Below are 18324 nucleotides of genomic sequence, written 5' to 3'. Positions count from 1 at the left end.
GGAAGCATTGCTTGGACTCTCCTCTTTAACATTCCTCTTTTTTTTGTGTCACTTTCAGGCTATCCAGTCCTGGCTCCTGCTGCCTACTATGATCAGACAGGAGCCTTGGTGGTGAACACTGGAGCTAGGAGTGGCCCTGTCCGCCTCATGGCCCCTGCCTCTGTCATCATATCTCCTTCTGCAGCACAAGCCGGTAACAGTAATCCATGTAAAGGCCATGTTCAGAAGACTACGCTGCCATGGTTTTAATGTTCTTCTGCTGGCAACCAGATAATGAGTGTCATGCATTTAACGCAAGGATTGTCAGATCGTACAAAACATGTTCAAGCTAAATAGAAGGTGCAATTAAGACATCATGAGAGTGTACCTTTTGAGTCGAGGCTTTTTTCATGATGAGTTCCCATGATTCAGTGTGATCAGCATTAAATCATGTCAAAGTGTTTGATTATTCACTGTTATAAAATGACATCTATCTGAGTAAGCCAGTAAGAGGACTCACCCTCTGCATCAGACTGCACAAAGCACAATTATAACCTGATCCAACAAACTTCGAGAATGTATTGTTTTACACTGACATCAAAGTGAATCGGATGGATTCTGCCATCTCTCTTCTGATATGAAGTAACATTGTGTTGTCTTTGAAGGGTTGACAGTCCAACATGTCCTTTTTGACCTCTTCCTCCTTGAAGTCATCGCATCAGTTGTGTTACTATTGTTTAGTCTGATGTCTGTTGGTCACGCCGTTTCAAAAAAATGAATGGCTCTGTGATCGCCTAATGCGATCTACAGAGCAGGTCGTTGCATAGACAGAACTCTCTGAACACTGTCGCCTCTCAGTTGCAGCTGCAGCAGCGTCGGCAGGTGGTGCCAATGGTGGTCTTGGCGGTGGGGCCAACGGTCCATTCCGTACCATGACATCCCAGCAGGCTCAGCAGCAGGGTGGCCCTGGTGGTGCTCTAGGGGGAAGTTCCTTCTACGGATCCTCCTCCCTCAGCTCCTCCTCCCAGAGCTCGTCTCTTTTCTCACAAGGCTCTGCCCAGCCTGGGCCCGGGTCTGCCTCCTTGGGCTTCAGCCAGCCCACCTCCTCCTCCCTCGGTGCCACACTGGGGGCCACACTGGGAGGCTTCGGCACTGCAGGTACAAAAACACCTTCTGTGCAAGTGGTTTAAGACAATCGGTTAATTTACGTAGCACATTTCCAACAACGCGTGTAGACTCATTGTGCTCAAGACAAAAACAAAGAAGACAAGAGTAAAATATTGCAATGCAAACAAAACAAAAATACCACAATAAGAATAATTCATAACAGTAAAGATTTGATCAGATTAGCTTGTGAAAACACATTTTAAATTTCAAATGCACTATACATTCTTGGGATGTTAAGGAGAACTTTTGTTTGATCTCAGAGTTCTGGTGGATGTATTCTCAGTGAGTACGTTAGTGAACACAGACTAGAACTTTAAAATTAACCTTCTGTGCTACCGAGAGCTTGTAAAGAAGCCAAAACAGGTGATATGATTGCAGCATTCTGAATGACTTGGAGTTTTATTTACTGGATTAATATTTTACAGTTCCTCAGAATGCATCTTCTTACTTTTTGTGTTTGACTCCCTCTAGTGGCCAACTCAAGTGGCGGCAGTGGGTCCAGACGGGACTCCCTGACGGGCAACAATGAGCTGTACAAGCGCACGCCCTCCAGCCTCACCCCAATTGGTCATGGAGGCTTCTACAATGGCACCTTGGGCTTCAGTCCATCCCCTGGCCCTGTGGGCATGCCTCTGCCAAACCAGGGGCCCTCCCATTCCCTCACACCCCCACCCTCTCTGTCCAATCACAGCTCCTCATCCAACCTCAATCTTGGTAAGTGCTTTGATTTTTAGTGATTGACCACCTTTTTGAGTTGGCAGTCTTGTCTAACCCTACAGTAAACAAGGTGTGTTTACATACTGGAATGTTTCAGTTAATGTAGATTAAAGTTTAGCATGGCTGGTTTTAGCTATACTATAAATGACTAATTTATATCTTTTAGATATTGATGTTTAACTGAAACATCAGTTGTGAAATGGTCAAATGTACATTCATGATAGATTGAAGAGAAAAGAATTACCATTGATTTTGTGTAGTCTCACATTTTGTCCGTATTTAGTTTTTTTTAATAAGCATAAGTAGATGTTGGCAGTCTAGCCTGTAATACATTATCGTCACAAATAATGGATTTTTCATATCAAAAAAATGAAAGCAGACAGATTTATGGGAAAAAATTTGAGAAATTGATTACCATCTGAGACTTAAGTTGGTTCTTTTCCGTGATTGATGGTTGGAAGCATCAAGTATAATGATGTAGAAATAACAGTAAATAAACTACTACCTTAAATCTTCCAAGCTTTCAAGAGTTTGAGGATTTTTGTTGTTACTGAGTTCTTGTGTCCTCAGCTGTAAATATAATTTCTATATAAGTGTTCTATGACATTTTATATCATGCCACAGCAACAAAACCTTCTATAAAATGTGAAATTGTTTTCTTTTTTGTGGCTTTTGAAACAAGCTTGTGTTGTCACTTATTTGACTTCAACAGCTTTGCTTCATGTTGTGGACAGTGCTGCCATCCAGTGCTGTGTTTTTGTTCTGCAGAGCCGATATTAATAGAAAATACTTTAGTGTCCTGACTTTAACCTGTTAGTAGTTATTGTCCCAGTTTTAAATGTTGATACATTAAGTCTAAGACATTTTAATTTATTAACAGTTAACAGTTTATTTCAGTGTTTGTTGGGTTTTGAACATGAGCAGTATCGTAAATAATCAGAAACTTTGAGGATTCAAGAAAATTTAAAAACAAGTTGTGCACACAAAGTATACACATTGGCCAGGGCAAGTTCTCTCAAATGTTTTTTTTTTTTTTATTATTATTACTTCTCCTTTATTTAACCAGATAAAAGACCCATTGAGATCAAGATCTTTTTCACAAGGGCGACCTGGCCAAGAAAGGCAGCAGCACACATCATAGTTAAATAAAAACAGGAAGGCAGCAACTGCAATACAAACATAGAAAGTAACAGGTAGAGAAAGGTCACAGTAACAATTTTAAGAACACAGGCACTGTTCAATGGATTTTTGTTGTCTATCTTTTAAGATGGAGCGGAAAGCTCCCAGTGAAATAAGAGCATGCAATTTAAGTTCAGTTTGGAGGGTATTCCAAGCAGAGGGGGCAGAGAAACTGAAAGCTTTTTTTCCCATTTCGGTCCAAACACGTGAGGCAGACAAGTGCAAAATGTCATTTGAACGTAAGGCATAATGGTTTCTGGTCCGCTGAAGAAAAGTACTTAAATAAGTAGAATAAGTAGGAACCAAGCTGAGAAGAGCCTTATAGACCAGAACTGTTGTCTGGTGCAGCTGTTGTGTGCTGACTAAGAATGTCACCAACCAAAATATCTACTGGCTACTTTACCTACTTCACCTAAAAATCTATGGACTACAGTTGTTATTTGCATGTCACATTTTACATGATATGCAAATGATAAGTGTTTAAGTAAGTTGATGGTTTCTCTGCTTCAACTCTATCGCCTAATGGTGACCACTGAGGGAGGGAAGTGTCGCACATTTCACACTCAACTGACCATTTTGAGTGCACCATCTGAGTACTTAGACTGCACTGTGTGGTGCCACACTTATGTCAGTATGAGTGTACAGAAAATAGCCACTAAGAGTGTGGAAGTACATCCGCTCAGAGACGGCCTTTGAGAAGTATTGCTTTCACTGGAGCATGTGTGCGAAAACACTTGGCTGCATTTGATCCTCATCACTTCAAGTGTCTCTGATTATAGCCAGTGTTCAGCTGTTCTACAGTGCATTTGGAAAAAGTCCACAGTTTGTTTCACATTTTATGTTGCAACTTTATGCTAAAGTAAAAAAAAATAAGTAATAATTCATACAGGACAATAGGCAAGCCATTGTCTTGAAAACAATGTGACCAAAGGAGTCTTGTGATGGTGTGAAAAATGGAATCAGATGCATGTGAAAGTGTCAGATGTCAAATTGGTATTCTAAGCATAGAGGGTCTTTGTCTGTCAAATTGAGCCTCATAAATTTTAGGGGGGGTTGCATCAGCAAAGACATTGTGCAACATGTCACTTGTTAGATAAAACAATATTCTCTGAGCTTATGCATTTTTATCCTACATTTAATATTTGAAGCCTTATTCCATATCATATAAATTACTAGTTACTAGATTGTAAATTAGCTCTGTTATTCCCACAACTGACAATATGTATCACTCTTTAGTGCATCTTTATATAATGAACCTACATAAAATATATATATGTGTGTGTGTATATCTATCTATATATGTATGTATGTATGTGTGTGTGTGTGTGTATATATATATATATATATATATATATATATATATATATATATATATATATATATATATATATATGTACAAATACAAAATATTTTAAAATAAATATGGAATTATTATGTTTATTGTTCTCAACTAGATGGGGCAATGTGGACAATATCATTAGGATTTTCTATATCCATCCTTTTCTGTGACCTTGAATGACTACAGTTGTATTTATTGTATGTGATGGAAATCTGCCTTTCTAAATAAAAACAAACTTTTTAGAGGGATAATTCGCCTCACAGGCATCGCTCCTAGTTTATCTGTGTAGAATAGTTTGCTCATGCGCTGTATTTTCTATTGACAATTCACTGGATGTTTTTGGACACTATCAGTATGTGCCTTTTTAAGTTTTAACCGTTTTATGCAGTTTAACCTCGCTTTAGTCCACACAGCACGAGAAGTGTTGCCAAGTGTTTCCATCTAAGCAAGATTAATCACCTCGCCAACAACATGACATAGCCAATTACATCCATATTCATTTTGGCCAGTTGTGATGTAGGGATGATGAATGGGTCTGTTTGATCTAAAGTATGGGCTGCTTATTTCAGAGTCTATGAAATATGCTTTTAGAAACAAACACAAGGAGGCACTGAAGGAGATTGCACAGTATTTGATGAAGCAGGTTATATGCTTATTTCTTTTCACTTGAGCCTTATTTTCAACTTCAGTGACTTTGATCTTGCAGATTTTGACCCATGTATTCTGACTCCACAGGAGGCCTGACCAATGGTAGTGGGCGCTTCATTTCTGCTGCTCCAGGGGCAGAGGCCAAGTATCGCAGTGCTGCAAGTTCAGGCTCCTCCCTCTTTTCACCTAGCAGCCAGCTGTTCCCGTCGTCACGGCTACGCTACGGCATGTCGGACGTGATGCCCTCAGGCCGCAGCCGCCTGCTCGAGGACTTCAGAAACAACCGCTACCCCAACCTTCAGCTCAGAGACATTGCTGGCCACATCATGGAGTTCAGTCAGGACCAGCACGGCAGCAGGTACAGACAAGCGCGTATCAGTCCCGCCTACACAGGATGAAGAAGAAACTAGACAAACAAAAATCACTTCCCGCCAAGTCAGTTCCAAATTTAAACCCCATGACGAGCCTCTTGGAGGACTAGAAGCTTCTGCATGTACACGCATGACAATGACTCATCCTGTAATCAGAGGAGAGTACACCGATTCCCATTCAATCCCAAACTGACAAACCATTACATCAATGCATCCACGCCCTATTGTAGATAAGCCTGTGTTGGAGGAGGCCGTCTTCTCCCTTGCGGCTCATTTTGAGGAAGCTCGAAAGCCATATCATGATGCATTGGAAGCCTGATGAGTAATCCTGTAAATGTTTGTTTTTTTTACCCAGTGTCAACGTCCGTAATGATTGTACGACTGCACATTTCAAAGTGCTCGTGTCTTTTATGATCAACACAACGTGAACCAGCTAAATATTTGGTGACTGTGTCCAAAAATGACACTGTAGTCTGATAATGAAACTGAACTGTTTCTGAATCATGCTGACTTTATATTGCTATAGGTATTGATTATATTAACACAATGAACACATGAAGGCCTCTTTTTGAAATGTCTGAAAACAGTACGGTCTGGGTTTTTTCTTTAATATTGATCACTCACCAGATGGATGGGAACAGGGGGCCCTGGAGGCCACTCTGTCCTCCTGGTTTCTGAGTCTGTCCTGGTTGAACCAGCAGAGCCTTTCCCACTGAAGCAATCTATTAATATCTAATGGTGACCAGGCTGCGAATTCCAGACATTTCTGTTACTTGGTTTCTTCAGCATCATCCCTGTCCTTTTTATCTCTGCTCTGCCTGGCATTCATAACTTCACCTCACAGACAGCTTGGTCCTTCAAGTTCCTCTGTGTTTTCTCCACTCTGAACTTCCATCTTCTTTTTTTCCTGACTGTTCCCTCCGGTTAAAAACCCGCGCATTTCTCTCTGTGTCTTATTACAACTGTGACTCTATCACTCTCTGATATGTTTATATCTCTGCTCTGGCTCTGTGTTGATTCGAAGCAGGGCAGTCGGTGCACTTTCTCATAGACCATGCAAAAGCTAAAGAAAAATGAAGAATAACAAAATGAGTGTTCAAAGTGTGTGTGGGAGTTGATAATCATGATATCTGACATTAATGCAAAGCTTATCCTCTCTGTCTCTCTAAGGTTTATTCAGTTGAAATTGGAGCGAGCCAGTTCAGCCGAGCGTCAGCTTGTCTTCAGTGAAATACTTCAGGCTGCTTACCAGCTTATGGTGGACGTCTTTGGAAATTATGTCATCCAGAAGTTTTTCGAGGTGCGTGTCAGTGGTTGCCCAGCATCGCTGCCGTTGTCTGGCACTACATCTCGTTTTATGGGCTTTGTGACTTGTGTGAAAGGATTATTAGGGGATTTAAATGGTGCATAAATTTGTGCATTTCAGTTTGGCAGCCTGGACCAGAAGCTGGCGCTGGCGGAGAGGATCCGAGGTCACGTGCTGTCTCTGGCCTTGCAGATGTACGGCTGCAGGGTCATTCAGAAAGCTCTGGAGTTCATCCCCTCAGATCAGCAGGTCATTGTAAGTACACTAGTTGTTACTGGATGCAAGTGACAACTACTGGATGCAAGTGCAAGTGTGTTTTTAAAAGACACTTGCAATTACCCTAAATGCATTGAGTTTTGCTCCAAATGAGGACGGAAGAGTTACCTGTGGTAATGGAGTTATGTCTACGTCCTGATGATACATGTGGAGATGTCCTGTGCTTTGCTACATGCTTATAACACTGGTTTTCCTGACAAAACTCACAGGGACGGTTAAATCCTTTGCTTTCAATCAATATTCGATTTACAATCGAGATCGTGACGCCCCAAGTAGTGAAGAAAAACACCTTGATGTTCTGATTTAATATCACATGTTAATGTGCCCATAATTCACTCAGATATGTGTGTTGCCCAAGGATCACAGCAGAATACCATATCAATAAAGAGGTGCACCTCTCATGCTGAAAAGGCATTTTTCATCTACATTATGGGCTTTATTTTACAGCTGCTGTGTGTAGCAGCAGGTTCCTCGCAGGCACTCCATCATGGACGATGAATGAGGCTAATGATACCACAGTTTATATGCAAATGGTGAACTGCAGGTGTCGAGATAAATCTAGCTGAATAGCAACACACAATAATTCAGCTCTGAATGCAGTGCTTTCTAGAAAAGGTAAGTTTGTGAGACTGACAAGTGTCCCTGTCTCCTTAATGGAGCTCAGTGTATTGCTTCAGTGTAGCTGTTGAAAGCTCAGTGTTATTTGTTGGCCTATGAGCCGCAGTGAAAAATGGAACGTTTTGGAAAATGCTTTCGGGCAATATTTGATTTTCTCTCACACAATTACATGTCCCCCTGCTGATTCCACCTCCCTCACACTCTGCTCTCTTCCTCATCTCCCTCTTCCTCCTCGCAGAGCGAGATGGTGCGCGAGCTGGATGGCCATGTGTTGAAGTGTGTGAAGGACCAGAATGGTAACCACGTGGTGCAGAAGTGTATCGAGTGTGTTCAGCCTCATGCACTGCACTTCATCATAGACGCCTTCAAGGGACAGGTGGGTCCCACTCTGAGCGCCCACACATACAACATTTCCACATTCAGTCACCGAAAGCCTGCCATTGCTTGGCTGACATCCACACACACACACACACACACTGTCGCTGCCTGGAGGCAGCAAACATATTGTCACCACCAAAGTACCTCGTCAGTCCTCTCCAGGCACCGGCAGTGTTGCCACAGCAACAGAGACCTTAGCCCAGTGGCTACAGCCATCTCCTATCCACCAGCTAAATGTTACATTAGCATAAACTGTTAAGAGGAAGATTTTGTGTGATCGGGCATGCACCTTTTTGTTCAATCCAAACAAAAACGGATTCACTTTTAAGATTTGTGTCGGGGTGTTTTGACAGTAAATCTCACTTGTGTGGCTTTCCTCTTCTCATACATTTCCATATTATGCAACGAGATGTTTTTCACTCAGTGGCTCAGATTTGATTGTGTATCTGAAAGCAGGCTTGGAATTAGTTTTCACCTTCCCCGCAGGGGAGGGCTGGGTGAGTGAAAGCCTGCCTATAATCGTTTGGTGCTAGAAGCCTCCCTGCGTCATTTGAGGGAAAAGTTTTGTGCCTCTTCTTTTTTTGCCTGCAGTTATAAAATACCCTAAGACTTAACCTTGTCTAAATAACATGTTTTTCAGGTATTTGCCCTCTCCACTCACCCTTATGGCTGCCGAGTCATCCAGCGCATTCTCGAACACTGCCTTCCTGAACAGACGCTGCCTATACTAGAGGAGCTTCATCAACACACGGAGCAGCTCGTGCAGGTAACGCACACAAACGGGCATTCACTGCTGTCTTTTCACTTTCACTAGTTTTTGTATTTTTCCCCAGACTAATTACAGCTCAGATTGGTTTATATAAAGCCCTTCTCTGAGCCTCCGCTTTTTCAAACTCGGTTGTGTTTGACGTCAGCGGCACCAGCTGTCGTCCTCACGTTTTACTTGAGTGTGACTGTGTGGTTTGTTTGATTTAGGACCAGTATGGCAACTATGTGATCCAGCACGTTTTGGAGCACGGCCGAGCTGAGGATAAGAGCAAGATCGTGGCTGAGATCAGAGGGAACGTACTGGGACTTAGCCAGCACAAATTTGCTAGGTAAAACCCAACACAAACAAAGACCAAGTTTCAGTCTTTAATTTCCTCCTTTGGAAAAAAGACACAAGTTTTGATTTATCATCCATTTCATCTGAATTGACGTTAATGCACAACGTCCTTCTCTTTGTGCAGTAATGTGGTAGAGAAGTGCGTGACCCACGCGTCACGGGCTGAACGTGCAGTACTGATAGATGAAGTGTGCAGCCTGACCGAGGGCCCCCACAGTGCCTTATACACTATGATGAAGGACCAGTACGCCAACTACGTGGTGCAGAAGATGATCGACGTCGCTGAGCCCACCCAGCGCAAGATCGTAATGCACAAGGTACGAGTAGGTATCAGTATGTTTGATATCAGTATTAAACCACAAACACAGCTTATTAAGACAGTTACTTGAAGGACTGACAATAAAATAAGACATTTTTAAGTTATCTTTGGGTATGCAGGTGATTTATTTTGTCTTGTTAAATCTGCACCAACTACAGTAATGCACTTATGCTCCCTTTTCTTTTTATAAAGTGTGAATAAAGCTATTTCACCCACAGTTAAACTGCTGAGAGAATATTTCTTGATTCATTTTGAGGTTACTTATTACATTTAGGGATGTTCCTAAACCCCTGACCCTTGTATTTGCCCAGATAACAGAGCTGCTTAGTACACTAGCTGCTTATTACTGATGGGCTTTTTTTCTTCTCTCTATAAAAAAGAAAATGGTCACTGCCAGTAATGTATTCCTGACTGACTATTAGAGGAAATGAAGAGCAGACTCCTGCTGTGCAGGTAGAGATGGCAGTGAAAGGCAGTGCTGTAGCTAAGCCTGTGTATGTTTTTGTTTTATTCTGTACAAATGCTGACGATCAGTGATGTTGGCCTTCTCGCTAAATGATGTGTGCGTGCGCCAGCGTACACTGCACCAAACCGGCAATAGGGACAGAGGGGAGCGCATCAAATAGTTCTATAATCAGAAAATATTACACTGATTTAATGTTTCATCAGTGAAAAGTGCCACTTGTGCCGCTCGCATTTACCTGCGTATCAAGTCACTGGTGTCGGTGGTTTCCAAGGCAGTGACCTAGAAGTCGACTGACGCTCAAGTGATTATTGATTATGGGTGTTTGCTGTTGGGCAAATCCAAACATGGTGTGTTTGAGCAGTGTTGTGAAAATTTCAAAACGTGTGTGTGTTCTTGTTTCTGTGCAGATCCGGCCCCACATCTCCACTCTGAGGAAGTACACCTATGGAAAACACATCCTGGCCAAGCTGGAAAAGTACTACATGAAGAACGGCGTCGACCTGGGTCCTCTCTGTGGCCCGCCGAACGGCATCATGTAAACCAGTTTCCCCTCCCTCTCCTCCTCCCCCCCCTTCCTTGGCTTGAAGTAAGGCCCCATCGTCTGATATGATTCGCCCTTCACCCACTCTTCTGCACTTCATCTGCCTAATGAATCCTTGGTCCGTGTCAGATGGCGTTGTGCCCACTGAGCGGACATGAATCACCACCATACCCATTTCCACGATAGCCCTCTTGGAGAAGCCCATTGCTATATGCAGCCTTAGATTTTGTTACTCTTCCTCCTGAGCCCGCCACAGAAGGAGGACGGGCAGCGAGTGGGGGAAAAACGGGGGGAGACGTGCTCAATTCATCACTCCCCTTCATTCTTTCTTTTTGATTTTTTTTTTCTGTTCATCATTTCTGAAAAACTGAAGAAGGAAAAAAAAAAAATCACTTGACTTTTTGCTACTGCTGCTTCCTCAATCCTAGTGCCCCCCTCCTCCCATCCTAGCTATTTACCACTATGAGATGAAACGAGTATTTAATTTGTCTGACTTCACAGAATCATAGACGAACACACACACATGCCATCAGCTAACCAGCAGACACAGATCATTTAGCATGGGAGATTCGTTTTCTGGTCTTGCTTCTATAAATATAACGTGTATACTTGGTGTAGACCTTTGCATATATATATAAATATATATATAAAACTTTGTAGTTTTTTCTGGTTTTTGATGTTGAATCTGTATCTATAATGTATCCTAGTAGTGACCACATACTTCTGACTGTATAATTGTACATTTGTAAACCCTTGTAATGTAAAAGTGCTTTACCACCCTTTTTGGTATGAGAAGGAAAAAAAAGAGGAAAAAAAAAGCTCACCCTGGAAAAAATGTTAGAAAAAAAAAACCCTGTGCATTTCAGTGTATATTCTCACCTCCTTGGTTGTGACATATGAGTTGTTGTATATTGTAAATTGTAATATCAAATTTTGGTTTTGAAAAGCCCTTTCTATACAGCGTAGTACTTGTACAAAGATTCGCCACGCTTGGTTTTATCTTTATCTCGTCACTGCTTAACTTAAGACGTCAATCTCCCACTGACTCCCAATCGGACATGTTCTGTTAGACTTGGTGTTTTCAGATTTGTGTTGAAGGTTTTTTGTTTTTCTTTGTCCTGTGTTTTTTTTTTTGTTTTTTTTTTTAAGATCTCTTTTTTATAAAGAATGCATTACCCCATGAAATGTGTCATGTTGTATAGGTATGCTGGCTGGGTGGGAGAAGTAACTTTTACTCATTTAAACTCCCCAAACCCCTCAGTTCTCCATGACAGTTTTCAGGGGTAAACCCATGGATTGTACAGAGGATATTCTTGTGTTTTTTGGCATTTCTCTAGTGCTGTAAGTGCTGTATCATACTGTCCATGTTCTTTTGGGTGAGAAAGGCAGCCCGCCACAGCGCGGTGTATATTTGGAGCAGCCTTGTGTATATTTACTACGAGCACACCTGTAACCATATGTGTATAGTTAACAGAACCTGTGTATGCTTATTGCCTGGGCAACTATTTTTTGTAACTCCTGTTGTAGATTGTCTCTAAACAATTGTGTGATCTTTATTTTGAAACCAAACTGAACAAAAAAAACTTTGAAAATTTGATTGTCTCAAGTGTGTTTTATTGCGCGCGTGTGTGTGTGTGTGTGAGAGAGATACACTTTCAGAGCAGAGACATTGTGTTGTGTTTCAGATGTTCATCTGCACACTGTATTGAGTCAGAGGGAGACTCGCTCACTTCTGATGCTTTACATTCTCCATAAATGTGACGGATTAATAAGACCGACTCCTGAACTTGCCAGTGCTCTGACTAATTATAGACAACAGTGTCAGCCATTTACATCCATTACTGTTACAGTCATGAATAATCTGTTCCTCGACTACTGGATTGGACTCAACAATCTTGTATAAAGTACCTTAAAGGGATACTTTTGTAAAAGTACGAGTATCTTACCAGAAAATGACTTTGGTTGTAGAAGTATGAAATTTACTGTACTTGACTATCAAATGTGATTTTCTGATATAAAATGTACTTGTTTGGATTGAGTCATGGTAGCTCAGTGGTAGGGCTCAGAGTTGTCTTTCAATGGGAAGGTTGTGGGTTAAATGTCTGGCTCTGCTGGTCTATATGTGTTCTTGAGCAGGACACTTGATCCCCTGTTGCAGCATGTGAATGGCCACACTAGTGTAAAGCAGTTCTATAAATACAGACCATAATATCAACTCTTCTTATGATTTTATTTGGTAGTAACAAGTGACAAAGATGGAGGAAATGTAGTGGAGTCAAAGTTGCTAGGAATATAAAGTACAGATATGTGAAGTTAGTACTTTAGTACACTAACAAAGTATTTGTACAACACTGCTACTTAACCCTGGTTTCGTTTTCTACATAACGAGAGTGATACTGAAAACCTTCCTGTCATGACATGAGGTGTTTTTCGGAGGGAGAATGAAAGGCCGGTACTTTTACACAACAGTCTGATAAACATAACGACTTCTTTCAATTGAGTAAAGAGTGTGGCGTTTGGAAGAGAAGAGATTAGAAGAGAGAAGAGAAGATTATAAAACTACACTGAAGCGTTGAATTGGTATCTTATAAAAACACACATCGCCTCCTGGGGGTCCTTTTAGTTTTATCTCTCAAGGAGTCTGGAGGACAGAGTCGGCCTGTTTGTACCTGTCAAGCTTTTTGTTCAGAGCATCCTGTGCCCGAGTGGCTTCAACGAGGATGTTGCTCTAAAGAAAACCAGTCAGGCCTGGTGTGATGTTTGCGGCAGTAATCCCATGCTTTTGTCCATCAGGAAACCACTCCAGGTGACGTCGGGTCATCTATAGTGATTTTTTGTAAACACCTGGAATGTGCATTAAGCAGAGGCTGAAAGGAAAACTCATTAGACCTGTAGGCTGTAGTCTTAATTACCAGCCATATAAAGGTAGGCAACTGTGTCTGGGCCATGACACACAGGAGCCCCTGAGGCCTGTGTTTACTGTGTGTCAGCTGCTTTGCAGTCGTTTGATTTATTGCAAAGTTATGTGAGAGTACATTATGTGCAGCACTCAAGTAACATGACTGCAAAATGGATCCTGCATTACCTTTACTGTCTAGCAGAAGGGCGCCATGATTAATTTAACATGATGCTGACAGTTTTCATAAATAAATGTGTGTTAAACTAAATAATAAACTACAGAAAGAGCTCAGCTGAGCACAGACCTTAGCGGCTGATCCGTTTCCCCCCACAGTGTCATTTTACAGAAAAGCATCACGTCCGTAGACGTGGACAGTTGGTACACATTATTATAACAGACCTGCATGAATGAAGTACGATTTTATTTGTGACGTACTTTGCAGGGTTTTTTCCTCACGTTAAGATTAAGAATGGGCCCTTTGCAGAGCCGTCACAGCAGGAGAATAATAAATAATCCCAGTCATGATGGCTAATTTCCATTTAGCTTCCGCGGTTTCATGGTGTCACTGTGCTTTTTTTATTTATTTATTTTTGATTTAACCTTTATTTTTCCAGGATTGTCCTGTATTGAGATTAATACTCTATTTTCCAGCACATTTTTGCATAAATACAAAACAAGCAATTAAAACAAAGACCAAGGACAATGCCAGTAAAATATTATTTCTTATAAGTGTTAAAACAACTTTAGCATTAAGTCGTTAAAATATTAAACAAGTAAAACAATGTTTCCTAGATGTTACAAGTGCAACTAGTGACTTAAAACTAGACAGTTTTCTTCTGAAACCAGACAAGGGAATTAAAGAGCCCAACCTCAAATAGTAGGACAGGGTTCTCTTTGCTGTCTCTGTCCTTAAATCTGATCCGGCTGTTGACTCTGAGACTTGAAAGTGTTCTTAATGCTTTCTAACTTAGGGCTGATGTAGAGAGGCAGGTTACACAGAACAGCCTTGTAAATAAAAGTGTTCCAATGCTGCATCCTGTGCATGTTTAATGAGGGGCCAAACAACTAATAAATATAAAGTGCAGTGGTGCGTTCTAAAGACTGAGCCTTACATATATAATGGGAGCGGTAAGGGCCTGCAAATACAGAGGCTACACCTAATGATTTACTCCTCATAGATCCCTAGAAAAGGCAAAATGTGCAGCATCTGCCTCGACCGGTTGGGGTGAAAGGAAAATTGGGGACAGAGAGGACAAAAGGGAGATGGGGTCGAGACAGGAGAGAGAGAGAGACCAGGAGCAGATATACGACAATTGCATTAAGTTATACGTTTAGACAGGACAGTTCTGAATCAGTAATGTCATGTTTATAGTGCTATAATGTCAGTTCTTCCTTTACTTTTTCAATTTTATGCTGCTTAAAACCAGACAAACAAAAACCCTTATCTTTATAGTACAGGCAACAATAAACCGATACAATAAAAAGTCTTTTATAAACAGTGTGTCTTCTTCTCCTTCTTCTTCTTTATCTTCTTCTTCTGTGTAGTTTGAAAACTTGATGAGCAGGTGTGTTGTTTTTATCAGTCACTGCTGTAACTGGACCCTATGTCAACAGACCCTGAAGTAACGGTTGGCCCAGCTGGTTGCTAGGCGACACAAGTAGGCTACAGTGCGAATACATATTATTATTACTGTTACTATTACCCCTGCACAGGTGTGTGAGCTCATGTCCGTATGTGTTCAAACACCAGTCTGAGCGTGACTCACTCATAGTCATAGTTCAGCACCGGATCTTAAGGTGAAGGTGTGTTAATGGCAGCCAACCGGAAACACCTGAACATGAACAATAGACACAAAATGGGAGCGGCTGTGTGGGTGTGTATGTATGTGTGTGTTTTATTTGTATGTGTTATCTCTTTAGGACCTTTTATGGCATAAACACTGACCTTTTCGGGACCAGTAGTCCTTGTGGAGACCAAAACCTGGCCCTAATGAGGCTGAACCTCAGCTTTGAAGTTTGGGTCAAAGATCTGATTTGTTGTTAGACATTGGCTGGTTGTGGTTATGGTTAAGGATGTACAAATGAATGTGAGTCAATGCACTTGTGTTTCCGACCTTGTCAAGACTACTAGTCCTCTGGAGACAAAAACCTGGTCCTAATAAGGCAGAGCATGGTTTCTGAGAGGCTGGTTAAGTTTAGGGGCGAAGGCTTGGATTATGATTTAATGTTAAAGATAACGCTATATTTAGGCTGTCTAAATACATGTGAGTCCTTAAAAGGGTAGCTGTTTGTGTGTGTGCGCGCGCGTGTGCGTGTTGGCCTGCCATGGGGCTGCGGGTGCCTAAACGAGCTGCAGGGGGCATCCTCGCCCCTGCGCGAGGAGACCCCCCCTAAACACACACACACATACACACACTCCTCCTGCCAGACTCTCAGGCTAAGCAGCGTCGCCATACGGAACATCCTGCCCTCAACCGAGAGGGGGAGGAGAGAGCGAGAGCGAGAGAGAGAGCGAGCGCCTTGTGCGTGTTGAGAGAGCCAGAGAGAGAGACGAGGTCTGTGGTCTCCCGGCACTATCAGGTCTTGAGCTCAAAAACTCGCAGGAGTAGACAGAGGAACAGCGCGGAGGCCTCGTGCAAACAGCAGCGGGCGCGTGAAGCCTTGGATTAAAAAGCCCGACTCGAACACACGGAGGCTCGCGCGGACTGGCGGCGCTCTTTGAAGTTGGACAGAGACACTGAGCGCAAACAGCAGCAGTATCGGCTTTTGTTCAGCCCACCTCCCCGAACCCCGTGAAGGCAGCGGCGGCACCGGGAGGCTGTGCACGCGCACCCCGACCATGAAGCTGCCCTGGCTGTTCGCGCTCTCGGCGCTCCTCGGGCACACCGCCACGGTAAGAAGCTGCTGCACACGGTCCTTTGTTAACCGGACACACACACATACACACACGGGCAGCTCTTCTCTCTTGTGTTCTCACATGAACCATGGGCATTTTCTTTTTATTAAATTAATGATGGAGGGTGTATGTGTGCGTGCACGTGAGTGCGAGCGTGTGTCAGTGAGCGAGGTGTACTACTATTAATGAGACGGTGATTGTCGGTGATCGGTAGGAAATCCTCCACTCGACCTACATAAGCTGTATCTGCGCTCATTGGTGGACCGTGACTCCCGTGCCCCCCAGACACACACACACACACGCGCGCGCACACACAGCAGCCTTTGTGTCTCAGTGTCGGGGTTTATTGTGGCCTGTATTCCCTCGAGTCAGTAGGTGTGTGTGTGTGTAATTAGCGGGTAATCTCTAATTGAGCTTGATTGCGGGTCTTTGTGCGGCGCCTCGGTATGTGGCGTCTGTGTCACCAGCTCACATCCTGCCGTTAATTCGGCTGCTTCAGTCATATTGCGGGTTTGATGACTTTATTACCGGGCAACGCTGTGGTACGTGTGTGTGCGTGAGGAAGGTGTGCGTGCGCGTGTGTTGGAGGTGTGGCCGGATGTCTGATCAACACCTGTGAGGTGCACGCGGCTTCATCTTGATCGATATCAGTGATCGAAATGTCCAAATAGCGTGACGTGACCGGGGACATCCTCACAAGTTGTGTGTATGTGGTGAAATGTGGGTGGGGTAACGGGGAAGTTAACGGCGATGCGGTGCGCGAGCGACGGCTTGGTGGAATGATGTCATCGGAAATCGCGAGGTGGGAACTGATAAGGAATGCGCGATCACACACGTAACATCCACGCGCGCACACACCATCTGACCAATCCACACCGACCTTCACGCGCCCCCCGCAGCGCGTCCACACCCCCGTTACAGATGAATCCAGATTTATCCTGTGAGAAGGAAGAGGAGGAAGTTAATTTAATCACGGAGAGAGGAAAAGCAAAGACCTTAAAAGAAGAGCTCAGATGTTCGTTTAAATATAGACAAAAACACAACATTGACTCGCACTAGTGCTCCACTGTGAGTTTGTAGATTTATTTATTTATAACATGATATTTTTATTTTATTTGAGTGTGTCAATACACCTGCTGCTATCTAAGTTTTAATTAAGTCCAGTTATAATGATTTAATCCCATGTTAAAACCCTTGTTTAAATTTTACTAGAATAAAAAATCTAATCTAAAGTGAGTGCTGTGTGTAGAGCTGGGGGTTAAGTGATCAAAACCATTATCAGGATTAAAAAAAAGTTTCAAATCAGTTGATGTCCATCGATAATGTGATAAATGTCAGACAATTAAAGGTTGTGATTTGTGAAAGAAACCCGTTAATTGTAATTCTTTAAAACTTCTCTATTCACAGAAAACAACACTTTAATTTCACACATGTGAGGGAAAACGTGTGTCTGCACTGAACATTAACACATCAGTGTACATTATATTGAACCCTTATATTGATGATGAAATAAAAACATTTTAATCCCAGGTTTACACAGGTTTTCCCTCAGTGCAAATGTTTAATATGCATCCACTCCCGGGTCAAATGACCCTGCAATGCATGCAAGTTTTTAATCAGCTTTGGCTGCAGTCAGCGTCATCGCGACATTTCTTCTTTCTCTGCACTATTTTCGCCAGAGATGCACCATTTTGGGTGCAATGTTACTCACTCTTCCAGCATCAGCATTTATCAGTATAGTGATCCTTACTATTTGAAACATTTCATTCATTATTTGACTTTTTAATGAGATACCAAAGATGCAAAATAGCAACCACTGCAACAGTATCACTGGGTACGTTTATACATGCAAAGTTTAATCGAGCCATGGCTGTAGTCTGACTAAGACAGGCAATCGGAAAACTTGCCGAGTCAGACTATACTTGTGGAGGAGAAAATTGATTTATTGGCCACGTATGTCTGACTCCGCCTCCGTAGGTGGCGCTGTATCTCTCTTTAAGCTAGCGTGTGTGTGTGTATAGTGATACAGTTTCCTGTTGACCTTTAAGTCACAGCATAAATCCCGTCTCCGCAGTGTTGTTTGTTCTTTTCCGGCAACAGTACTGCAAATTTTAGTGCAT

At 42.5% G+C, this 18324-nt stretch overlaps 2 protein-coding genes across 3 annotated transcripts in view; both read left to right on the top strand.

Moving 5' to 3' along the window:
* Positions 1-12004, top strand: part of pum1 (pumilio RNA-binding family member 1) — a 27525-nt gene extending 15521 nt beyond the window's left edge. For both annotated transcript variants that reach the window (XM_044053366.1, XM_044053365.1), the window contains exons 13-23: positions 59-193; positions 838-1137; positions 1618-1860; positions 5117-5387; positions 6571-6700; positions 6827-6961; positions 7839-7976; positions 8619-8744; positions 8954-9075; positions 9208-9400; positions 10276-12004. In XM_044053366.1, coding sequence (XP_043909301.1) covers positions 59-193; positions 838-1137; positions 1618-1860; positions 5117-5387; positions 6571-6700; positions 6827-6961; positions 7839-7976; positions 8619-8744; positions 8954-9075; positions 9208-9400; positions 10276-10407 — 1925 coding nt within the window. In that variant the 3' untranslated portion in view covers positions 10408-12004. The remainder of the gene's footprint in view (positions 1-58; positions 194-837; positions 1138-1617; positions 1861-5116; positions 5388-6570; positions 6701-6826; positions 6962-7838; positions 7977-8618; positions 8745-8953; positions 9076-9207; positions 9401-10275) is intronic.
* A 3730-nt stretch (positions 12005-15734) lies between these two features.
* sdc3 (syndecan 3) overlaps positions 15735-18324 on the top strand; it is a 38445-nt gene continuing 35855 nt past the window's right edge. Inside the window, exon 1 of the mRNA XM_044052728.1 lies at positions 15735-16201. Within this exon, the coding sequence (XP_043908663.1) occupies positions 16148-16201 (54 nt within the window). The 5' untranslated portion in view covers positions 15735-16147. The remainder of the gene's footprint in view (positions 16202-18324) is intronic.

The sequence above is a fragment of the Solea senegalensis genome, linkage group LG20 (genome assembly GCF_019176455.1).
Source record: "Solea senegalensis isolate Sse05_10M linkage group LG20, IFAPA_SoseM_1, whole genome shotgun sequence".
NCBI classification, from domain to species: Eukaryota; Metazoa; Chordata; class Actinopteri; order Pleuronectiformes; family Soleidae; genus Solea; species Solea senegalensis.
The sequence above is the reverse complement of the archived record's forward strand: the minus strand, read 5'-3'. Positions and strand labels throughout refer to the sequence as shown.